This window comes from Brachionichthys hirsutus, chromosome 15 (assembly GCF_040956055.1).
Source record: "Brachionichthys hirsutus isolate HB-005 chromosome 15, CSIRO-AGI_Bhir_v1, whole genome shotgun sequence".
NCBI classification, from domain to species: Eukaryota; Metazoa; Chordata; class Actinopteri; order Lophiiformes; family Brachionichthyidae; genus Brachionichthys; species Brachionichthys hirsutus.
In genome coordinates, this window is record NC_090911.1 from 11,613,756 (window position 1) to 11,636,278 (window position 22,523).

The following is a 22,523-nucleotide window of genomic DNA, read 5'->3' on the forward strand; positions in this document are numbered from 1 at the left end:
GAGGAGGGAGGGAGGAGAGGAATGTCTCCATTGTCCCGCAGGAGGAGGACTCGTTCTCTCGCATGAGACGTGACCTCCTTCAACGTGAAATATTAGTTTATCTCTCCATCGCTCTCCACCCTCCTCCTTTAACAGGAAAGTATTTAATGTTCCACTTCTTCATTCATCTGGTAGGTTGAGCATTATTAACTTTTAGGACAGTATCAGTACCTGGAATTCAGTACCCATTGTCCAACTTTACCAAAAACATGTCGTTTTAGTGTGAACCCAAACACTCAGATTGTGAACACATTATCGGACCAAATAAAAGTGGAGAGAAGAAGAAGAGGCCGCACCATCGCCTGTTTCACTGTTGTCAGTACCGCAGTGACCGAATGCTACAATATTTACCTGGAAATAGTACACAGTTTACACACTCTTGGTTTCAGACGTAGTCAACTCTCACGGATTGTTGGTAGCTATAGAGCAGGGGTCCCCAAACTTTTTCCTGTGAGGGCCACATCACTTTTCCCTTCTCTGAACTCAGTCTCTCTCCAGCATTATCACGAAGTGCAGAGGCAAAGAACGACTGGATCAATCAGCTGATCCAATACAGCTGCAGAAGACCAAACAACAAACCTCAAATTCTTGTAAAAAGCCTGAGCGCTGCACGCCTTGGTTTCGAACCCAGGATCCTCCAGCAGGGAGTCAAGTGCACTACCCACTACACCACCTAGATGTTACCCCATCAGACATTAGGATAAATAGACAGTAGCATTGTTGACTTTAGACCAGAGGCACTGGTTTTGAATCCAGTACGACATCACCTGGTCTGAGACACGCCCACTCCACATAACACAAAAGGAAAAAGCACAACATAACAACACAACAACACAGCAACACAGAACAACACAACAACACGCTGTGGTCTGAGAACACCTCAGGTTTCCTCACCTATACGGTGGCGTAGTCGGTAGGGTTGCCGGTCTACTGCCAGAGGAACTGGGTTCGCATCCAACTGCGGGAGTGGGGGTGGAGTAGGGGCGGCAGGGTAGGCCCAGGGCCTTACCTGGGCGGAGTGAACTGGACCACTGGTCCACTCCACTCCGCTCAGGTGTGCCCTGGACCTACCCTGTTGCCCCTGCTCCATCTCATTCCCGTAGTGGGATTCGATACCAGGGCCATTTTGCCCCCCTCAACAATGCTGCCAACCATGCCACCGTGGAGGTGAGGAAACCTGCCCTGTTATTACAAAGTAATTACTATGTAATAAGTTGATATTACAGAACACCGGAACATTAACTTATGTGACCATCATTAAAAATAAAAGGGAGGCGACTCATGTTGTATGGAAAGGAAAACAAGTAAATTTTATTTTGGGTCTCTGGTATTGTTCAGGGGGCCGGGCCAAATGTGGAAATGGGCCGGATCCGGCCCGCGGGCCATAGTTTGGGGACCCCTGCTATAGAGGCTGCATGTTGGTGTCATGGTTAGCGCAGTCGCCTCACAGCAAAAATATTGTCAGTTACCCAAGTCTGCCAGCCCAGCCACCTGGGTTAATGGCGTTAGCTGCTTGTAACTAATAAGTTGCCGCACGCAAGAAGGTCGAACTAAATACCTCAATAAGGAGGTATAAAAACGTGTTGCTTCTGACGGTATTTATTGCAGTATTATCAGGTCATGTGTTCAAAGAGCTCGGTAATCTGAGTCTGTGGACAATCCTCACAATGAGCAGCCTACTTTTAGCTTGGACACATTTAAGCGCAGAGGACAATGGACGCATTCTGTCACGCCTGGTGGGAACATCTGATGCAGAGAAAAGTCGAAAGACAATCCCGAAACATCGTGTTTGCAGTTTTTGACACATGATCGCTCTCTTTAAATGCTCATTAATTTTTACTTCAGTAAAGTTCTGAATGTCAAGATGGGTTTTTTTCCCTGAGACAAGTGCATACATCGTAATTTACCGATATTCAATAACTGATCAGAATAGCTTTTCTGTAGTTTATATTGATCAATATTTATTTAGACTTTTTAATGAAATGACTCAAAAACACCTTAAATCAGCATCAAACCGGTCAAACGATCCCGTCTATGGAAGAAAAGAAAAAAACAGGAATCTGGTTCAGGCATGAAGCAGCAGGCCGGATCTGGACCACCATCACCAAACGACGAACTCGAGTCATCCCTGGAACCAGAAACGCCTCCTTTATGCTCCAGTTTGTATCCTGATGAATCAAAACAGCTGAAGACACAAAGGAAAGCCAAGCCTAACAAGGCACAAAAGAAAAGAGTGAGATGAATAGTTAACCTTGATAAGTGTCCAGGTTGCCACCGCCGGCGGCCCTCAGCGACGCCCGGAGAATTTCACACCTGTACCTGTTCACAGGGAACGACTGGAGCGCTCCCATCTGAGGCCAGCTGAGTGCAATGCTAATTTATGTTAGCATATGTTAGCTTAGGCCTACTCTAGAAAAGAGAGGAATGACGATAAGCATTTCATTTCAACCAATCTCCACCAGGTGGCGGCACTGTGCATTAGAAGCACTCAACACAGTTGTGTGTTCACAGACAACCGGAGCGTGGACGGAAGCCTACCCGGTTCATGTTGCTTGTGCGAGTTAACAGTCCTGTGGTGATTTTGTGAAAGTAAAGTCATGAAAAGTACATTTAAAGCTAATGCTAGCAGCTGGACACGTGTTCAGATGGAATAAATGCACGTTCCTCATCGATGATCAGGGTAATCCCCGAGGTCCTTCATCCCCGAGATGCCGTCGGAGAAGCCGGTGTCAGGAAGAACCTTTTATGGGGCTTTGGTTTGCAGAGGTGATTGGGTGGGGGGTTAAAGGGGGGGGAGGTCTGTGCTTTGGCAGACGGCATTCAGACTGTGGACTCTCAGTCAACACTGGCGGTTAGTCATTAACACGCCCGAAACAGAACAAACCATCTCCTCCGTCCACCACATCCATTCGTTACGGGTAAGTACCGAAACTCGGCGGAATCCGTTCTGTGGGTTTGTGACGTTTTCAGGTCGGCGTGCGAAGACCCTCTTGGTCGGGGCATGGGGGGGTCAAAGGTCGACGTTTCTCTGAATTTAACTAAATGATGTGATTCCTCCTCCAGACTTCATCTTTATAATCCTGCTCTAATCCGGTGAGTCACGTAAACCATCCTGGATTGGGAGTACAGATGATTGTCAGTGTTTCTCCGAGGCGAGGAGATGATTGGCTGTCTTCTCATTGGCTGCAGGTTTGCCCAAGGCTATGTCCCGCCTCATCCTCTGCGCGTCCGTCGTGGTTACTCTGTGGGCGGCGTCTGGACTCAGCCTGTCGGGTGGGTGAGCCTGGATGCTAGTGTAGCATCACAAGCTAACACGACTTTAGTTGATTTCACTTCGAAGGGAGTGACCTCATGGCTGGTTCTTAACCAGAGGTCGACTGATGAATTTCTGCGTAATTCATTTTTAAAACATTCTAATTACCCCAATGAAACATGACCACGGTGACTAATTGAGACATGCTATGCTAGCTTCCAGACCTGAAGGTGGGTAAAACAATCTATTTTACCCCAACCAACAACCGCACGGTTTCGCCAACGTCACTTCTTCAGCTTATTTTTTTGTTCGCGTCTGTTCTAACTTGTTTGTTTGCTCGTCCAGTGTTCTCAGAACCTCCGGAGGCTCACATGCTGCTTCGCTCTCGTCGGGCCAACTCCTTCCTCGAGGAGCTCAAACCCGGATCAATGGAGCGAGAATGTGTGGAGGAGAAATGTAACTTTGAAGAAGCCAGAGAGATTCTCCAAACCAGGGAAGCTACAGTACGATAGATACAGTACACACATTCATATATATATATATATATATATATACACACATGTGTATACAGTATTTGGAGGCAGGTATGACGGGAATGGGAAGGATTGTTGCTGTGGTTCCAGAGGAGGTCAAGTTTCGTCTCTTCTTTTTGTGTGTTTGCAGCTGGAGTTCTGGACGGTGTACACAGGTACGAAAACCTGAAGCGGTTTCATTCACATCAGAAAGTCTCTCTAGTCTCTGAAAATAAAAAACAAGGAGAAGAAATGAGTTTAAAGAGCTTTTTGTTGGACGTTTGTCGACTTGATGTCGGCAGAGCGATCCGCCAGTTGTCATTACATTTTGCCGATATCTCTTGTGTGGAGATGCCTCCAGATGCAGAGCATTGTGGGTAACGTAGTCATTGCTAAGCTTGCTGCGTTGCAGATGGGAACCAGTGCCACTCCAACATGTGTCTTCATGGAGCCTGTGTGGATTTGTACCGAGCCTACGCCTGCCGCTGTCGCCCTGGATACGAGGGCAAATACTGTGATCAGCGTGAGTCTGGACGGATCAGCTGACGCCGACCGTCTTCTTCTGCTAGCATAGCAAACCACTGTCATTAAAGCTAAAGAGCTAACTCAACCAACCGAGAAACAATGACATTTAACCAGCCAACAAATCAGCCACACAAGTGCGATCGATACGAATGTGAATGCTAAAGCTATCCCCCGTGTGGCGCTGTCGTTCAGCTCAAGCCGCCACCAACTGCTCTGTGGATTACGGCGGTTGTGACCACGTGTGTTCGGAGAGCGAGGACGGCCAGACGAGGAGCTGCAGCTGCTTGAGAGGTTACAAACTACACGACGACTCCAGGAAGTGCGTACCGAAAGGTGAGAAATACTTTAAAACACCTCTGGAAATACGTAGATTTGGTTTTTTTTCCCCCTCCACCGCTGATGTTCCGGGAGTTTGCTTTGACATCGTCTCTGAACTGCTTTCCCTGGCAGGTGCCTCGTCCTGCGGCCAGCTGCTGATTGGCCGTTCGTCCTACACCAAACCGATGGACGGTCTGTTGCCCTGGATGGTGGGAGGGGAGGTGGGGAAGAAGGGAGAGAGTCCCTGGCAGGTAGCGTTCACCGTTCCGATGAGAGACTCGTAACTGTTTAGCACCGTTAGCCGTCGAAAGGGACTCAAAGGGACGTCCCCCCCCCCCCAACGTGAAACTACAGGAGCCTTGACATAATGTTTGTTTGTTTGCAGGCTCTGTTGCTGAACTCCAGAGGACGTTTTCACTGTGGAGGCGTCCTCATTGATGAGAGCTGGGTCCTGACCGCCGCTCACTGTCTGGACAACAACCTGCGGTTCAGAGTGCGCCTGGGTGAGTTCTCGCTCCGCCCCCCCCCCCCCCCCCCCACACGAACACTGACGAGACGTTCAAATCTAATAAGGTTTGTCATGATGTCTGAATTTTAAACGAGGATCCCCGACGCGGATTCTTAAAAAGGGAAGATTAACGTAGAAACGAACCCCCCCCCCCTCAGGCGACTACGAGCGTCTCAGAGCCGAAGGCACCGAAGTGACCCTGAAGGTCCTCAGAACCTTCAAACACCCCGACTACGACAGCAGGACGGTGAACAACGACATCGCCCTGCTGCGTCTGGAGAACCCCGCCCCTTTCTCAGAGTACATCCTGCCCATTTGCCTGCCAGAACCGCAGATGGCCGAACGGGTGCTGCACCTGAACGGCACCGCCACCGTGGTGACCGGCTGGGGCAAAGACGATCTGGACAGCTCGCAGTTCAGCTCGGCGCTCAACCTCATCAAGGTCCCGCTGGTCGGTCAGGACGTCTGCACCGACCAGATGTCCAACAACATCTCCGACAATGTCCTCTGCGCCGGCATACTGGGACAGAAAACCGACGCCTGCGAGGGGGACAGCGGCGGACCAATGGTCACGCTGTACAGGGACACCTGGTTTCTGATTGGTCTGGTGTCCTGGGGCGAGGGCTGTGGCAGAGAGGACAAACTGGGCATCTACACCAAGGTGTCCAACTACAACGAGTGGATCAGTAGAGTGCGTGAAGACTGGGACAAACGTCCCCCAGAAGCTCAAAGCGTCTGAATCAGCTCAGTCCAGTCTGGCCCGGTAAACCCGCATCCACGGATGTTAGCACACTTTCTAAATAAACAGATTCTGTCCCAAGACGCTTCTATTTCCTTCTTCCTCGTCTGTCATCGCCGCTTTTTATAGACAATGCAAGGATTGTGTCTTTCTGCACTTTGAAAGCACGACATTCGTTTAGCATTCCCATGATCTCGCCATCTAAATGACGATTCGCTGCCATCTCAGAGGCGGGAAAATGTTGCTCATGCCGTCAGGTTGCAATGGTCCCGCCTCCAACTGGGCGTGTCTTATCATTTTTTGCAAAAAAAAAAACAGCACAAAAATTCTAGCGTCAAACAACACATCATAGGAAATATCATCTCACTGGTCTCTGACAGTTTTATTGATTTTGTCAGTGTGAATTTGAGCCGACGCGTTCGGCAAATATTGACAACTGTGAGCTGAACTCGAATCAGCTGGAAAGACAAGACAACGAAAGATAGCTCGGATACAGAGACAACTTATTTACTCTAAATAGCAGCCAACGTTCCCTGTTTAAGAACAGCTTTGAGTTAAACCTAGCAACATAAGGCGACTACCGAGTCCAGAGATCACGTTCCATCCGGCAGACCCGGTTTGTCGTCTTCTACCTCATTTGTTTCTATGGAAATGCTTCCATCTAGAGGCGAGGGGGTGGAACTACAGCAACAATAATTATAAAGACTCTGAAACACATTTTAACTTCTAGCCGGTGAAACAGACACTCCCAGAGATGTTCACGAAACACAGAAACATTAGAACCCTTTACGCAGGACGGTCTGAACGTTTCGGGCAAAGGACATCCGGCCGCTCGTCTGTCCCGTCTGTCCGTCCTTCCGTCTTGCCCTCATGTCTTCTTCAGTTCCTGCTCGTATCTCTGCAGCTGAGACAGGAAGCCCGGGTTCGGGTCGATCACCTGACGAGCCGTCTTCACCTTCTGAGAACGGAAACAGTAAATGTTACTGCACACGTATCAACTTTAGCCCCCTAGGTCGCCTTTGCGACCGCACCGGTCTGTTGTTGTTGTTGTTGTTGTTTACGCCGTCCCGACACCTGGCCGAGCCTTCCGGTGCTCACCTGTAGCGCGTCCTTCATCGTCATTTGCCGGTGTTTTATCAGGTAGGCGACGCAGATGGCGGCGGAGCGGCTGCGTCCGTTCTTGCAGTAGACGAGGCTGCGGCCTCCGCGGCCCGCCTCCTCCCGGATGGCGTCGGCGCAGCGGTCGAAGTGGCCGTAGAGGTCCTCGCCCGGCCGGTCGAAGACCGGGATGCGCAGCCTCTTGACGGCGGAGGCGGAGGGGAAAGGCTGCCGCTGAGACACGTTGATGCAGAGCGTCACCGCCCCCTGCTGGATGAGGTCGTCGCTGCAGGCTGAACGGGCGTTGCTGATCAACAGAGCCTTGGTGACCTCACAGAGCTGCAGCATTCTAGAGAGGACTGACCCTCACAGGTCCCGTAGTCAGGCACTGCGGCTGGTCAGAGAGCGCAGCGAATCAATTTATTTGTTAAAAAAAAAAAATTAAGTCCGCTAAACAACCATTTAAGAATTAATTCAAATCTACAGATATATTTCAGGGACTTGGCAAATAAATTCTCCCTTGTTAAAATTATGATAAACAAACATTTCCCTTTTGCACCTTCTCTGACGTGAAGTTTTATTGTTTCTTGTCACTGAATCTAGAGACATCTCAGATATTTTGTGGAGCTCCGTCAGATGAAAGAGATAATTAATGTCTCGGATGACGTCATAAGTTTTTTATCTTTTTTCCTGGGGATGGACCCCCACACTCAGATCAATATCTAATGAGGAGGCAGCGGCCCCTGAACGCAGTGAACTCTGTTTACATGGAATGGAAATGGAACGTGACCTGGACGCGTGCTTCTACAGCGACATTGCTAAGTGTTGGACTCGCAGCAGCTGTCACAGCTTCAGACTGAAAATATTTTTATTTGTGCTTCTACAGCTAGCATGCAAATAACAGAAGAGGGACCAATCTAACCATAAAAAAAACTACTTTAATCTGCTAATATGGATAAAAGAAAAACCTGAACGCATCAAGGACAGGTTGACTCACCTGCTTGTCTCTTCCAGATCGCGCGCTCTTACTTAACGTGGATTTTTGGATTATAGAATTTGGTCCTTGCTTGATCCGGTCTCGTGACCCCCCAAAAAATCACCCCGGATATATTTACGGACAGCTGCTATCCTCTGGGTCCTAGTGCCGGACGGACAAGCATTAAGATTCTTTAAAGTAAAAGCATGATAACTGCAATTAAACTACAAAGAACTCTGATGTTTTAGTCTCCTCTGAAGGAAGTGAAAGCAGAGAATGGACGATGCTTATGAACAACAGAACAATCCAGAAAAAAAGTGAAGCAACTGATTTTTATTGTCGGTTTGAAAACGTATCACTCATGCAAACAGCGATGTTGAAGCCGCACATCGTTTATTAGCAAAAAGAAGAAGTGGAGGAAGTGAACCGTTTCTGTACAGGTCAAATATTCTACAATATATACTATATACAACTGCAATACAATCATTTCATCAGTACAGCAGTCACGAAGCAAAACTTCAAGTCTGTTACAGCGCCGTCGTTCCTGATTCGTCGGGGAGGCCGACCAGTTTCCTCACTGATAATGATGATGCTACGCTAATGCGCCCGCTTCTTCCTCAAAGTGCTGAGTCATGCCTTTGTTCACCACGGCAGAAAAATAAACCTCACAGTTGGAAAAAGTCACTTTTTAAGACTTTTAAGAAATCGTCCCAACTGCAAAAATAACAAAAGATTTTGAGCATTTTTGTTGAATATTTGAGAAGGTAAAACACAAAAGATTTTAAGGCAACAAATGTGTGAACTGACAATAACTTGAATTTTTGGAGGTTTGCCAATTCATGCTTTCGCATAAGGTGTGCGATAAAGTTAGCTTAGCGTAGCACAGAGGTTTTAGAAGTGGGTTCAATTATCTGTTCCATACTAGGTTGGTTCCAGCTGTTTATGCTAAGCTAACCGAAGAACAATCTGAACATCTAACTCCAGAAGCAAAATATGCACATTTTACAAACTTAAAACGGATGCTTAATAATTATACAAGTCACAAAGGAGGCATAGAAATTGGCTGCAGAGGTTGTTAATGGCATCCAATCACAGTTTGAGGATCTTCTAAGGATGGTTTTATAGTTCAAATCCAAACGCACAACTTCTCAATAGAACAAATATGCTTCAGAAACAAAAACTGAATGTCAGCCGAGTACAAAAAAACCGTTGTTAAAGCACACATTCAAACTAAAAATAGGACTTTTTGTCTTTCTGTTCTTCGACAGAATTATCTCTCATTAATAGTCGGTGTAGTTCATCCTCCACAACAGCAGGTGGCGTAAAACCCCTTCTGTACACCGTCCAAACCACCAGCGTTATAATGCAGTGTGTCAGGGCAGGTGTTTGAAGTTTTGCAACTACATGTAAACAATGAAATCACAAGATAACAATCATTTAGCGCCAACATGCTAACTGATCTGCACAGAGCACAATAATCTCCTGGGCTGCACACTGTCTTCATAAATTGTGTTTAATTCTGCTTTCAATTAGCTGCTAAATGCTACTGGTTGTTAGCTGCTTCAAGCTGCTAATTGCTACTAGCTGCTTTTTGTTTTTAATCGTCCAGCCGTTGTTAAAGTGTCACACTTTCATCTCGTCCTGTAGCAACTATTTTTATGTACTCTCCATGACAGAAATCATTTCAGTTTGATTTAACGACACGTTTCGTGCTTGCTAAAGAAAGGAGATTTAATAATAGGGAGAAAGAAAATCAACGTAAAACCCAGATACCAGCAGCAGGTTGTTTTAAAGCTGCATCCTCTCCTCTGGTTTCAGTCTGGAAGACATTTTTGGGACAACTTTGGGAACTAAAAAAAAAAATCACAGGAGTTCAGGGCTGTCCACATACATTTGGCCATTGGCTATAGCTAGTTTCATTAGCGTTCACTCTCAGAGCATCTAGAAATCAGGTCCATATTGTCAGCAGCTCGTTGCACGTACATGGAGTCATCAGGCTAATTGTGTAGTCACGTGGCTAAAGGTCATACTTTATGCCGACGATGCAACAGTCTACGTACGAGTCAGTTGAGCTGAGAAGAAAACACTTCAAATAATGACTTTTATTTAACAGACGATGGCAGTTTACTGATGCTGAGAGCGGCGCCGTTCCACGAGGACGTCATTGTCAAATCCGGTTCCTACGTTTGCCCCGCTTTGCGTCCCATTTATTGACCGAAAGGTATATATTTATCATGGGGAAATGTTATTTTCTTTTGACTAACTGACCTGTAAACTCTCTTAGACTCAGGAGGATGCTTTACGCGCTGCTGAGATTAAGACTCGCGGGATTCTACATCTACAGCGGACGTTAGCGCACCGGCAGCGAGAGAGTCGGGCATCTGAGAGCAGGGATCGCATCCCATCGGAACACATTTACCAAACGTCACCTAACTGAAAAGGCTAAAATTATTTCTGTCCGAAGCAGAGGTCAATCAAATGTTGTGTTTGTTATTTACTGCATTGCAACAAGTCCAGTCCAGTCACGTGGACGGGCCTCAAATCGGGTTCCTCATCATCATCATCATCATCAGCTCACGCTCAGTCATGCAGCGAAGACAAACAAACATAACGATAAGCTTTCGGATCTGACCTGAGGCGGTATGACCCCGTGCTGGCAGTGATTGGTGATCAGGAGTGATCCATGGGTTCGGTGGTGTTGCTCTGCTCAGCATCCTGGCTCTCCATATCCTCCAGTTCTTCCGACTTGTCATCGGATTTGCTCGTCGTCGCCGCGCTTCCTGTGGTGGGAGGTTTGAGGTTGACCGCGGATGTCGATTGGCCCGCGGTCGTCTTTGCTCCGCCCGTTTCCTCCCGACTGGGGGAGGAGCTCTGCTGCTCTCTGAGGTGGCGCTCCATGGAAGCCTGGATGGAGGACACCATTTCCTGCAGCTTCTTCCGCTGCTGCTCCATCAGGGTCGGGTCCAGGCCGCGACCGTCCTTCATGGTGACGAAGCCCGGAGCCATGCGTACGAGCTCCCTGGTGGTGTCCTCTGGGATGTCCGACAGGTCCGGGGGTCCTCGGGACACACTGGTGCTTAGATCCACGCCGCTGCTGTGCTGGCGCGTAATAGGCCGGTGTTCCGCGGGGGAGGAGCCGCCGGCACTGCCCAGAGAGTGGCCTTTACCCTGGAAGGCGGTGACGCTTTGCAGCTGCTCCTTCTTCCGCACGGCGCCGCCGCTTCCCAGTCGAAATACGCCGTGGGACGGACTCCCCTCTCTGCTGCCCCTGGTGGAAGCCTCGGTGCGTTGCTGGACCAGAGTTTCCTTCACCAAGTCCTCCACATCAGGGCCGACGGGGAAGTGACCGGCGGTGTCCACACAGAGCTCCAGACGCTCCTCCGCTGCGTTGTAAACGAACGTCTTCCCCGTCAGGCGAGGCAGCGTGCAGTGTTTCCCGTCCATCAGGCCTGAGAGAGGGAACGAACAAGATCAGCTGTCCAGACACGCTACAGAACGTCCTACTAGAACCGTGTAACAACCCAGAGAACGTCCTACTAGAACCGTGTAACAACCCAGAGAACGTCCTACTAGAACCGTGTAACAAACCAGAGAACGTCCTACTAGAACCGCGTAACAACCCAGAGAACGTCCTACTAGAACCGTGTAACAACCCAGAGAACGTCCTACTAGAACCGTGTAACAAACCAGAGAACGTCCTACTAGAACCGTGTAACAACCCAGAGAACGTCCTACTAGAACCGCGTAACAACCCAGAGAACGTCCTACTAGAACCGTGTAACAAACCAGAGAACGTCCTACTAGAACCGCGTAACAACCCAGAGAACGTCCTACTAGAACCGTGTAACAAACCAGAGAACGTCCTACTAGAACCGCGTAACAACCCAGAGAACGTCCTACTAGAACCGTGTAACAAACCAGAGAACGTCCTACTAGAACCGCGTAACAACCCAGAGAACGTCCTACTAGAACCGTGTAACAACCCAGAGAACGTCCTACTAGAACCGTGTAACAACCCAGAGAACGTCCTACTAGAACCGTGTCTGCAGGCTGCCAACAAGCCTCTCTGATGGTGTCGATTGCCCGTTTAGGTTCTTTAACGCGTGACAAATAGGGAAGAATGTGTTGCTAAGTTGCTAAGAACAAACTACAACAACCAGAACGCTTCACTACTGTGGGACTACGACAATCAGACGGCCAGCCCGTCGTCCCCGGCGTCACGGCGTACCCATGTCTTTCTTTACTATGTTGTAGAAGACGCCGCCCTGCTGGAATAGATGTGGTAGCTTCTTCGCGTAGGACCAGACATCCTCACCTGGAAGAGAAGCACCGAAAATAATCAATAGTTTCGGCCTCAGTCGAGCCAATATGGCGAGGAGGCGGGGCCACACTCACCCATCAAAGTCGCCAGGAGACACAGGGAGGACACCTCGAGGTCGATGCTCTCCTGGAGCTCCCGGCGGCTCGTCCTTCCGGACGTCACGGCGTCTTCGCTCTTCACCGCGTGCGAACTGGAGGCCCGCGGGACGGAGGAGGCGGGGCTCCTCTCCCCGGGGGCGCGCAGGATCTCCACCGTCACCCTGTCGCCGTGCTGCAGCGCCACGGGCTCATTCTCCTCGCCGTCCTTCGGGGGCGCCAGCTCTTTGGGGGGGAAGCCGTAGCGGATGCACTGCTGCGCCGGCGGGACGCCGAACTGGCCGGCGACGCCCCTCTGCAGCTCCCGGAAGGTCGTCCGGGCCTGCAGGGTCAGCGTGGCCTGCCTGCCGTCGCTGGTGGTCACGCGGATCTTCTTCTCCTTGTTGGACGAGGAGGGGGATTTGGTGGGCGTGGCCGGCGCTGAGGAGGACGAGGACGTCTCCGGCGACCCGCCGGGGGGGGACGTCCGGCCGTGTCCCTTCTGCTCCCGCTTCAGCTGGTCCGTCCGCCGCTTCTGAGCGACGACGGCGTGCTCGCTGATGCTCTGTCGGACGCCGCGCTCCGCCCGGCTCATCGTCAGCTCCTCCTTGTGGAGCGTCTTCGCCTTCTGCCCGGTCAGGATGATCTTCGTGGGCGGCGCCTCCGCGACGTCGGAGAGGCGCTGGACGTGGGCGCCGTCGACGGACACCGGGTTGTACTCGCCCGGGTTCTTCTTGGCGGTGTGATGCAGGATGGTGGCGACGACTTTCTGCACCAGGATCTCGCTCCCGAACTCGCCCGGGAAGTGCTTGGTGACCAGCCTCATGGCCACGTCGTACACGTTGCTGTCCAGCGCCGGGTCCGCCTCGTACTGGAACCAGTACACGGTCTCCCTGACCACCCGGCCGCCCCACTCCAGCGTGATGGGGAACGCTTCGGGGAGGTTGTCGTACTCCCTGCCCTCCCAGAAATGCTTGAAGCCGCAGCCGCACTTCCCGCCGAGGGAGCGGGCGTTGGTCCGGTCGCCGTCCAGGTACGCCACGGAGCCGTCGCCGTGGACGTGGCGGACCGACGTGCCGTGGCACCAGTTGCAGGTGTTGAGGGAGCTGAGCTTTAAGTCCGGCACGAGGGCGTCCCTCTGGGGGTCGTAGGAGCAGACCACGTCGCTGAGGGGGAAGCTGTAGTTCTTGTCCGGCCGCAGCTGACCGTGAGTGGACTTCGCCAGGTTGTAGAGCTTCCCGCCGGCGACGAGCCACTCCGGCGGGACGTGGAGCTCGGAGAGGGCGCCGCAGATCAGGCAGCGGTGCAGCCGGTTCTCCGCCACGGACTTCCTCGCCGCTTCCGTCACTTCCTCGGGCTGGATCCCGATGACGCCGGTGCGCCGGTAGACGTACTGGTGCACGTCGGCCACCAGCGACGGGTGGATGCCGTGCTTCTCCATGAACACCTCCTCCATGGCGTTCACCAGCCGCATCAGATACTTGTCCTGCAAGCTGCGGTCGCCGCCGATCACGCAGCTGGCGTCCGCTTCCAGTTTGACGTACTTCCTGATCAGCTCCTGAGGGACGCCCCAGGCCTTCGGCAGCAGGCGGGCCGGCAGCTGCGGGAGGAGCGTGTCCTTGATCCCCACCAGGGGGATGTAGTGGTTCCGGCCGGAGCTGCTCCAGGCGATGCAGATGGGCTTGTTGAGCTCGCCGTCCCGCCCCCTGCACTGCTCCTCGGCCACCAGGCCGGGCAGAAAGGTGGCGGAGTAATCCCCGGAGCTCCTCATCCCGCTCAAGGAGTCCAGCAGGATTATGGGACGGTGGAGGACGTTAGCTAAGCCAAAAATGTGGATGTTGCGTAATCCGAGAGGCACGCCTTCCGGCGGGACGAAGAGCGGATCGCACTCGTTGATGATGTCCTCCCACTCGGCGACGTCGATGAAGTCGTGGAAGAGGGCCTTGTAGCGGCCCAGGTTCTGCTTGAAGTTCTGCTTGAGGTTCTCCCTCAGGGCGTGCCAGAACAGCTCCCTGCCCACCAGGGCTCTGGACACGGCGTGGACCAGGCAGTGGCCGTCTCCGTCGACGTGGACCGGGATGAGACACTCCCTGTCGCCGTTGGCCTTCTTCACCTCCTCCAGGGTGTCGTGGAGGTAGATCAGGCTTCCTGACCGGTCTTTTCCGTAGCCCATGGTGGAAACGTGATCCGGTTCGATCCGGAAGGCTCTGTCCCCCAAGAGCGAGCAGTCAAACATCTCCCCTTGGTTCATGTCCCTCAGCAGCTTGGCTTTGCCGGTCTGCTTGTCCATGCCGTACCGGGTGAGGACCGGGGACAGGAGCTTGCAGTGGTAGTTGGACAGCCCCATCACTTTGACCAGCTCCGTGCCTTTCTTGGGGGCCCCCGTGACGCCGAGCAGGGCGTTTCTGAGCAGATTGTGAAGCACAACATCCGGATCGGTCACCTCCTCTACACTTAGCAGGTTTTTCTGCTCGTGGCGTTGTCCACATTCCGTGCACTCGATGCTAATGGACCCGTAAGCGGGGAAGAATAGCCTCGCCTGGCATTTCGGGTCCGGGCAGGTACCGGACAGAATGCGCTTGTCTTTCTTCTTTGAGCTCTGCAGCAGCGACATGTCGGAGGAAAAAGACTGAAAGTGCGCGTCGGCCTCACGGGAACATGGTACTCACTCTCCGGCGAGGCTGTCAGGCGAGCTAGCTTAGCTAGTGAGAGCTATTTGCCAGAATAGCACAAGAACAACACGGAAGCGGCAGGGTTTTTTTTCCTCTAACAACAGACGACGCTCAACGTCATGACGTCATGACGAGGCATGTGGGGCGTGTAGTTTCACTGTGGAATTACTGATGACATTTGCAAAGATAAGTCAAAATTACCACATCTTTTCTTTTTCTGTAACATTAACAATTTAATACTTGATGGTGGACATTTAATTTAAAACCCATCTATGGTTAAATGCTCGGAATAATCGGTGTTCCCGTTCAGTCGACTACACTTACCAGAATGCAACGCGCGACAGGGACGTTTCGTTGTGCCAGGAAGTCAATAAGACGGAATAACTGTAGAAAAGATTGATTGTTTTTCGCTTAATAATTCCCAAAATGTTTTTTGAAAGTTAATTTCAGACCTCCGGAGACAAGCTAATGTCTTAGTGCTTTGTTTGATTTGCGTAATACGACGAGCGCACACGACTCTCGCGAGAGTTTACGTTGCTATTTTAGCAAGTAGCCTACTGAGTAACTGAAGCGGACTGTTACTAAACCGACATGTTGTTGACTCGTGACACAAACAGCTTTAGCAGCAGTCATCTCTGATGACGTCACAGACCAACCTGAGCGACCGGGATGCTTCGGGCGGCTCTCGTTGGTACCGGAAGCTGAAACCGAGCTGCGGGAATAATGGCGGCTGCCGCTGGGGGGGATTTGCCGGGATTTCGTTTCATCTTTTTCCAACAGATTGTACAGAACGGCTATTAGTTGAAAAGACAAAAAATAATAGGATTAATTGCGATCTTTTCTGAAGACCAGTAATATTTAAAGTGTTCCACCGGGACGGATGTTGTTCTTGTGTATATTTGTTTGTTTGTCTGCATTAAATTAAAAGCTTCATCCTTCCGGATCACCGCGATTTATCTGAAAGCTCCGAAAGAGTCCTTCCTGTCGTCATGGAAACCAACCACGAGGGCGTAGGGTGGGCCTGCAGTGTCTCTGAATGACCACAGGGTGGAAGCATTTCGCTCTGCAGACTGTCACGTTGCCGGAATAAAATAAAACAGAATAGAATAGGTATTTAATGGTATCAACGAAATAGCAAAGTCCTCCATACAGTGTAAAGTACAGGAGTAAACAAGTAAAAGGGTATAAATAAGATAATAGATAATAAATAAAAGAAATAAATACACATAATACTAAAAAGCTATTGATTACCCCTTAAGGCCCATGAGGTAGATTATGGTAACCATTTATTGATACTGGTTATTGCATGTAGGCCATATAAACTGATTGATTGAGGAGGAGAGAGAATAGTGTGATGTCACAAAAGTGGCATATGACGTCATAAATGTCTGGTCGGCAGTATTAAAATCATTAGAATTTACGGTTCCTCCAACTTCTGAGGAGAGGAACAGTCGGATCAGGTTTGAAGAGACGATACGATACAGTATCACGTAGTAGTACTATTAGTAGTAGTTTTACTGTACTAGCTGCATATCTTTTCAAGTAGTTCATCTTGTGAATAGAAGAATGGAAACCAGATCCTGAGAAGAGGGATGACGGACAGACAAGCGGACAGACATTGTTTTCAGTTACGTCACATTCTTCAGCGCCGCTGAGCCCGTGCGGATGACGTCACGGCAACCGGAGCGGGCCTCGGCAGGATGCTGCGCCTCCACGCCACGTGACTGCGCGCGCCTCCTCTTCATCACTCGGCAGACTTTCCACTTCCGTTCACGAGTGTTGGCGGCGCAGAGGTTCAGGACACTCTGAGCACAGACAGGATGACGGCGAGGAGGCTAATAGCTCGGGTGATGAAACAGATGGAGAGACATTAGCGGCGTGGAAAGCCACGCAGGACGTGATTCTGCAGAGGCGGACTAGATTTTAACTTCAGGGATAACACCTACAAAGGGCACCATGACGTCATCATAAGATATCAGAGTCTGATCTGGATCCTAGAAATATTCTGGATCTGCAGATCCAGAAGAACCGGCCCCCTTGACTCTTTCCAGTCGTCAGGGAAACATACCGGTAATCCTCATGCTAGCAAGTTAGCATCCTATGCTACCAAATATCTGTACCCTCTCTCTAAAAAAAAAAAGTATTGGATATATCCTTCTTATAAAGGTTTTTATTTAGGAAACTTTGTTGGACGATCCATCTCGGCCCGAAACGAAACGAGGCAGCTCACCCGGCCCCCCCTCCGAGCCCTGGGGGCCTGCTATTGATCGGAGCCTGTAGGTAGTGAGTGGGTCATTTCCTTTGCTGCATTAGAGTCCATTACTGGCCCGCTCCCCGGAAAGAGATAGACATCCTCAAAAAAAAGAACATCAAGAAGTCGTACATTCTTCTCGCTGAGACCCCCCCCCCCCCCCCCCACACACACACACACACACACACGCAGTCTTTTAAAGCCTATTTGACCCGGCCGGTTCTTGGATCAGAAGACTTCCTCCTTCTTGTAATGTCAAAATAAATGCTTACATAAAATGTATTATCTATTTCTAATATTTAAATTGTGAAATACAAATATCTCACGTTCTGAGCCGTCCTAAAAATCACTTAAATCTTATTTTGTATTTGATCACGTTAAAGTGATCAGCAGCCCCCCCCCCCCCCCAGAGGACCCCCCAGTCCTCATCATTCATAGGCTGAGGTCTTCTGATCGGTGGGCGGAGCCACCACCTTCGATAATGATGGCGTTTGTGACGCAGCAGGTGAATCCGTGATGGACCGACGGGATCGTTCTTCTCCTTCTGGGGAGGGTAACCGTGATTGATCGCTCCTGTCCCGGAGGGGGGGGGGGGTCCTCTGCTGCGGGGTTTAACCGGATCACACTCGTCCTCCTCGGTGGAGACGGAGAGGAGGGAAGAAAGGGTCTCGTTGCGCTGCGTGGATGCTGCGTGGATGCTGCGTGGAGACGCTCCCCGGGTCTCCTGAGCGAATGAGGCGGCTCCATCCGACTGACGGGCCGCAGCATCGCGGCGGGGGGAGGGGGGCTCCAGCCGCCGATCCGTAGCTCTACCGCAGCGACACAGGACAGGAGCGCGACTCGGTGTCCACGGAGCGGAGGCGCGCCCTCCCACGGCCCCGCGATCTGAGCCCGGAGACGGCGTCGCGTTAGCCGGCGGGCTCGTCCGCGCGAACTGGCCCCGACTTTTCATCATGAGCACAGAGGAGGGCGAGGTGGAGGCGAGGGCCCCCCACGGGGACGAGGCAGAGCAGGGCGGGGAGGAGCGGAGCTGCGTGGAAGCCTGCGTGGGGGGGGGCGGGGGCGGGGCGATGCATTCCAGCTGCAGCAGCGAGACCTGCGTCCCGACCCCCAGCTGCAGGATCTGCTTCCAGGGCGCAGAGCAGGTAAGCGCGCACCTTGGGCGTGACGTCATAGGCGGCAGCAGCTCGTTTCATCGAATGAGTGGAGGGTTGACGGCAGGTAGAAGCGAGCTGATTGGACGAGTCGGAACATCAGAGCAGCCACGGCCGCGACTTCAGCACCACGGACAGCGACCAGGGTCCGACCCGGTTTAACCACAGTAATGACGTCACAGAAGGACAAATCTAAATCTGTCCAATCCGTTACAAGTTATGGAGTTTAGAGGAACATTACCGGCTAAACTCAAAATTACTTTCTAATAATTCTTTCTAATGTTTCAAAAAATATTACTCTGAATTCCAAAAACGTGCCTTAAAGCAAAGACAGTTTTTGTTTTAAAGGCAGTGAATGAAAACGTTCGATCGAAACAAAGCGCGTGACGAAACCATAATCAATATATATGAATGATAACCAAGCCAAGCTGTCTGCGCGTCTTCCTGGAGGCGGAAGGACCGATGTGGACCTGCAGGGACACAGAGGACGCCGGAACCGGACCCCCCCCCCCCCCCCCCGGCTCGTGACGGCGAAGAGTCCGGGCAGTGAAGTCCTTAAGTGAATATCCTGTCCTCTGAATGTCCCCCGGACTATTAGCAGAGCTAATCTAATAGCCGCGCCTCCGGGTCCAGACTCATATTTGATTTTGATGCTGCTCAGGAAGCTCAGCCGCCATCAGGAAGATTAGAAAACAGATACTTGACACGTTAAACGTTCACATCGGAGCAGGTATAGAGGACGAGACGTTATTAGGACCGGAGGAGACGTTGTTACGACCGGAGGGACGGACGAGACGTTATTAGGACCGGAGGAGACGTTGTTACGACCGGAGGAGACGTTGTTATGACAGGGCGAGACGTTATTACGACAGGACGAGACGTTGTTACGACCGGAGGGACGGACGAGACGTCGTTATTACGACCGGAGGAGACGTTATTAGGACCGGAGGGACGGACGAGACGTCGTTATTACGACCGGAGGAGACGTTGTTACGACCGGAGGAGACGTTGTTACGACCGGAAGAGACGTTATTACGACCGGAGGAGACGTTATTACGACCGGAGGGACGGACGAGACGTCGTTATCACGACCGGAGGAGACGTTATTACGACCGGAGGGACGGAGGAGACGTTGTTACGACCGGAGGAGACGTTGTTACGACCGGATGGACGGAGGAGACGTTGTTACGACCGGAGGAGACGTTGTTACGACCGGAGGGACGGACGAGACGTGATCACGGCTGACACTCGTCCACTCGTTCAGGATGAAGCCTGCAGGTCCGTTTAAACCCACAACGATGGAACCGGAAGCCGCCGACCGCTTCATACACTATTAATGAAACACTCACAACCGGACATCTGATTGATGCGGGTTTTATCCCGCCATTCATACAACTCCTCTTAGAGCCAGGCTGTTACCATGGTTACAAGCATCAATAGCTGCAGGCCTGTGAGGGTTTCACAAAGTCGGCTTGGGCCGCAGATCGATCTGGAACCGGTTCTGGTTCCGTTTGTCATTCCCCTTTTTGACGATTCGATTGTCTCTAAATGTCCTGCGTGTCTGTGGCGTGTGACGTTCCCATTGGCCGAGCCCGCCTCTGACCTCTGACCTGCAGGGCGACCTGCTGAACCCGTGTCGATGTGACGGCTCGGTCCGGTACACCCACCAGCACTGCCTGCTGAAGTGGATCAGCGAGCGAGGATCCTGGACCTGCGAGCTCTGCTGCTACCGCTTCCAGGTCATCGCCATCAACATGAAGAGACCGTGGCAGGTACGGAACCCGACCCGAACCGAACCCGAACCGAGCCGAACCGAACACGACCCGAACCCGAACCGAACTGAACCCGAACCCGACCCGAACCCGAACCGAACCCGAACCCTCCTTTCATCCAGGCCCATCACGCTGCGGGAACCGAACCAGCCGTCGACTTTAAATGTTTCCCCTCAAATCTCCATTATTTTCTTCATGGTTTTCTTTTTTTTTATTTATTCATGATTTTTAGAACCGTAAACATTCGCGTTAAGGTTCTTGCCCGCAGAACGTTGCACTCTAAACGGTTCCGGAGGCGTTAGCAGCAGACTGTTTCTCCAGTCTCTGATGTATCGACCCAACGGATTTAAGTCCGTAGCTGAAGTGGTAAAAGCAGACGGTAAGTAAAACCTGCGCGGCGTCTGCCAGGCGCAGGCGCAGGCTCCGCCCTGCTCACGCGGCGCCCCCCCCCCCCACCTGTGTGTGTTCGCAGTGGCAGTCCATCACCATCACGCTGGTGGAGAAGGTGCAGATCATCGCCGTGTTCCTGGGATCCCTCTTCCTGGCGGCGAGCATCTCCTGGCTGCTGTGGTCGGCGCTCAGCCCGCAGGCCGTCTGGCAGCGCCGCGACGTCCTCTTCCAGATCTGCTACGGGATGTACGGCTTCATGGACCTGGTCTGCGTCGGTGAGTCCACACACACACACACACACACACACACACACGTCTGGAAGCATTGCCGGTCGCTGGTTCCATTCCAAACCTCGACTCACGATGCGTTTCCTGTCGCTGCACCAGGCTTGATTGTCCACGAGGGGGCAGCGGTGTACAACGTCTTCCTGCGGTGGCGAGCCGTTAACCTCCACTGGGACGTCCAAGGCTACGATAAGGCGAAGGACGTGGAGGAGACCAGCACCGGACATTCCTCGCTGGCTCCCAGGACGCTTTGGTTGCCCCTGGTTACCTTCGGGCCCGGCGGCCCCCCGGACTCCGCCCAGCTGGGGCCACAGCCGTGGACTTGCCTCTGCTTGGCCCCGTTCTGCCCCGGCCTGTTGCCCCGACACGACCTCAGCCAGGACGGCGACTCGGGGGAGGTGGCCGTCCGCGTCACGTCAGTTTGACGTCCCGTCGTTGATGCGGGAGAACGAACGGATCCGACGGATTATAATCCGTAATCCTCCTCGCCGTTTTCCAGTTTCTAAATGTTTCCCCGATGAGTTTTAACATTTGTCTTCTCTGGGGCCGGACCTCAAAAGTATCTCAACACAGACTGATGCGTGTTGTTGTTGTTGTTGTTGTCGTTGTTTTAAGCCACGCCCTCCTCCACCCACACGAGATCGATAAAGGCGATCTAGAGGTTTGCTGTTGGAATTAAAAACCGATCCGTCCCATCCAGACGAGGTCAGATCTTGGTCTCCGCCTTCTTCGGGATTAGAATCCCATCAGAGACACGCCTGTAAATAGTCGCCGGATGTCTTGCGGGACGGGGGCGTGTCTAATCCCATCGTAGATTAGGAACCGCTGCACAAGAAGGAAATGCACAAAAACGATGACTTTGGCCTCTTTGCACGTTTTAATCGTAGACGGCGACGTTCCGATCCGCAGGACAGGAAGAACTCGAATGTGACTTTTTTTTTTTTGCTGTATTTTTTATTTCTTTAGAAAGCAACACGCGATGTATAAAGAGTATTTATACAACAGAGGTGTGTCTTAGATTCTTTAGTTGCTTTTAATCTGCACAACAGCGCCCCCTGGAGATCCAACTCCTCACCACCCAAGACATGAAAGTCAAAAGGAGAAAGATCTCGTTATTCCCTGAGTCCAACTCGATTTAGAATGGACAGTTTTTGTTAACGTTCGGTAAAATATTTGTATTTCATTTTTGATTTTTCACTTCTTATTGTTATAGAATGTCCTACGGGCGAAGAATTCCAGGTTACCGTCACAGAAATGTGTAAAAAAAAAAAAATACTTCGCAAATATGTAATCATTTATTGTTGAAAACCATCATTTCAAAACATAACACATCTAACGCAGACATTAAAAAAGTATGGTGTCAAATATCAGCCTGTTGAAGGCTGGTTCAAAAAATAAAGGACTTTTCTTTTTTGAAAATCGCCTTCAGGAGGAAAAATAGAAGGCGGAGACTTGCAGTATAAAATGTACAGCCACGTGATGACATCATCAACATTGCACATGTGTAACACGGAAAATAAGTACACAATATACAACAAGGCACCGAGGAGGAAACCTGCGCACGCTTCTTTGGGATGGATCTGCCGCCCGCGGCGCTCCGGGGAAATGTCGGAATGTTATGCTGGAAAAGTCACACA

At 51.3% G+C, this 22,523-nt stretch overlaps 4 protein-coding genes across 5 annotated transcripts; 2 read left to right on the forward strand and 2 right to left on the reverse strand.

Annotated features, from left to right (window-relative positions):
• Positions 1-3,242: 3,242 nt before the first annotated feature.
• proca (protein C (inactivator of coagulation factors Va and VIIIa), a) lies at positions 3,243-5,894 on the forward strand. Its single transcript, XM_068748975.1, has 8 exons — positions 3,243-3,312; positions 3,638-3,795; positions 3,956-3,980; positions 4,217-4,327; positions 4,522-4,662; positions 4,780-4,898; positions 5,033-5,150; positions 5,314-5,894. Exons 1-8 carry the CDS (start codon positions 3,243-3,245, stop codon positions 5,892-5,894), a joined length of 1,323 nt encoding a protein of 440 aa, XP_068605076.1.
• Positions 5,895-6,245: 351 nt separating this feature from the next.
• On the reverse strand, positions 6,246-8,039 carry dusp28 (dual specificity phosphatase 28). Of its 2 annotated transcripts, none has more exons than XM_068749075.1 (3): positions 7,990-8,039; positions 6,993-7,386; positions 6,246-6,852 (listed from the first exon to the last, which is right to left on the reverse strand). In XM_068749075.1, exons 2-3 carry the CDS (start codon positions 7,338-7,340, stop codon positions 6,763-6,765), a joined length of 438 nt encoding a protein of 145 aa, XP_068605176.1. In that variant the 5' UTR covers positions 7,341-7,386; positions 7,990-8,039; the 3' UTR covers positions 6,246-6,762. The 2 variants fall into 2 exon arrangements, with proteins under 2 accessions (XP_068605176.1, XP_068605177.1); XM_068749076.1 differs by having other exon boundaries at positions 6,993-7,380; positions 7,990-8,037.
• A 2,599-nt stretch (positions 8,040-10,638) lies between these two features.
• vcpip1 (valosin containing protein (p97)/p47 complex interacting protein 1) lies at positions 10,639-14,977 on the reverse strand. Its single transcript, XM_068749243.1, has 3 exons — positions 12,364-14,977; positions 12,197-12,283; positions 10,639-11,417 (listed from the first exon to the last, which is right to left on the reverse strand). The coding sequence occupies exons 1-3, from the start codon at positions 14,975-14,977 to the stop codon at positions 10,639-10,641; spliced, it is 3,480 nt and encodes a 1,159-aa protein (XP_068605344.1).
• A 3,262-nt stretch (positions 14,978-18,239) lies between these two features.
• On the forward strand, positions 18,240-21,311 carry marchf11 (membrane-associated ring finger (C3HC4) 11). Its single transcript, XM_068748976.1, has 4 exons — positions 18,240-18,431; positions 20,057-20,212; positions 20,685-20,877; positions 20,989-21,311. The coding sequence occupies exons 1-4, from the start codon at positions 18,240-18,242 to the stop codon at positions 21,309-21,311; spliced, it is 864 nt and encodes a 287-aa protein (XP_068605077.1).
• Positions 21,312-22,523: the final 1,212 nt, after the last annotated feature.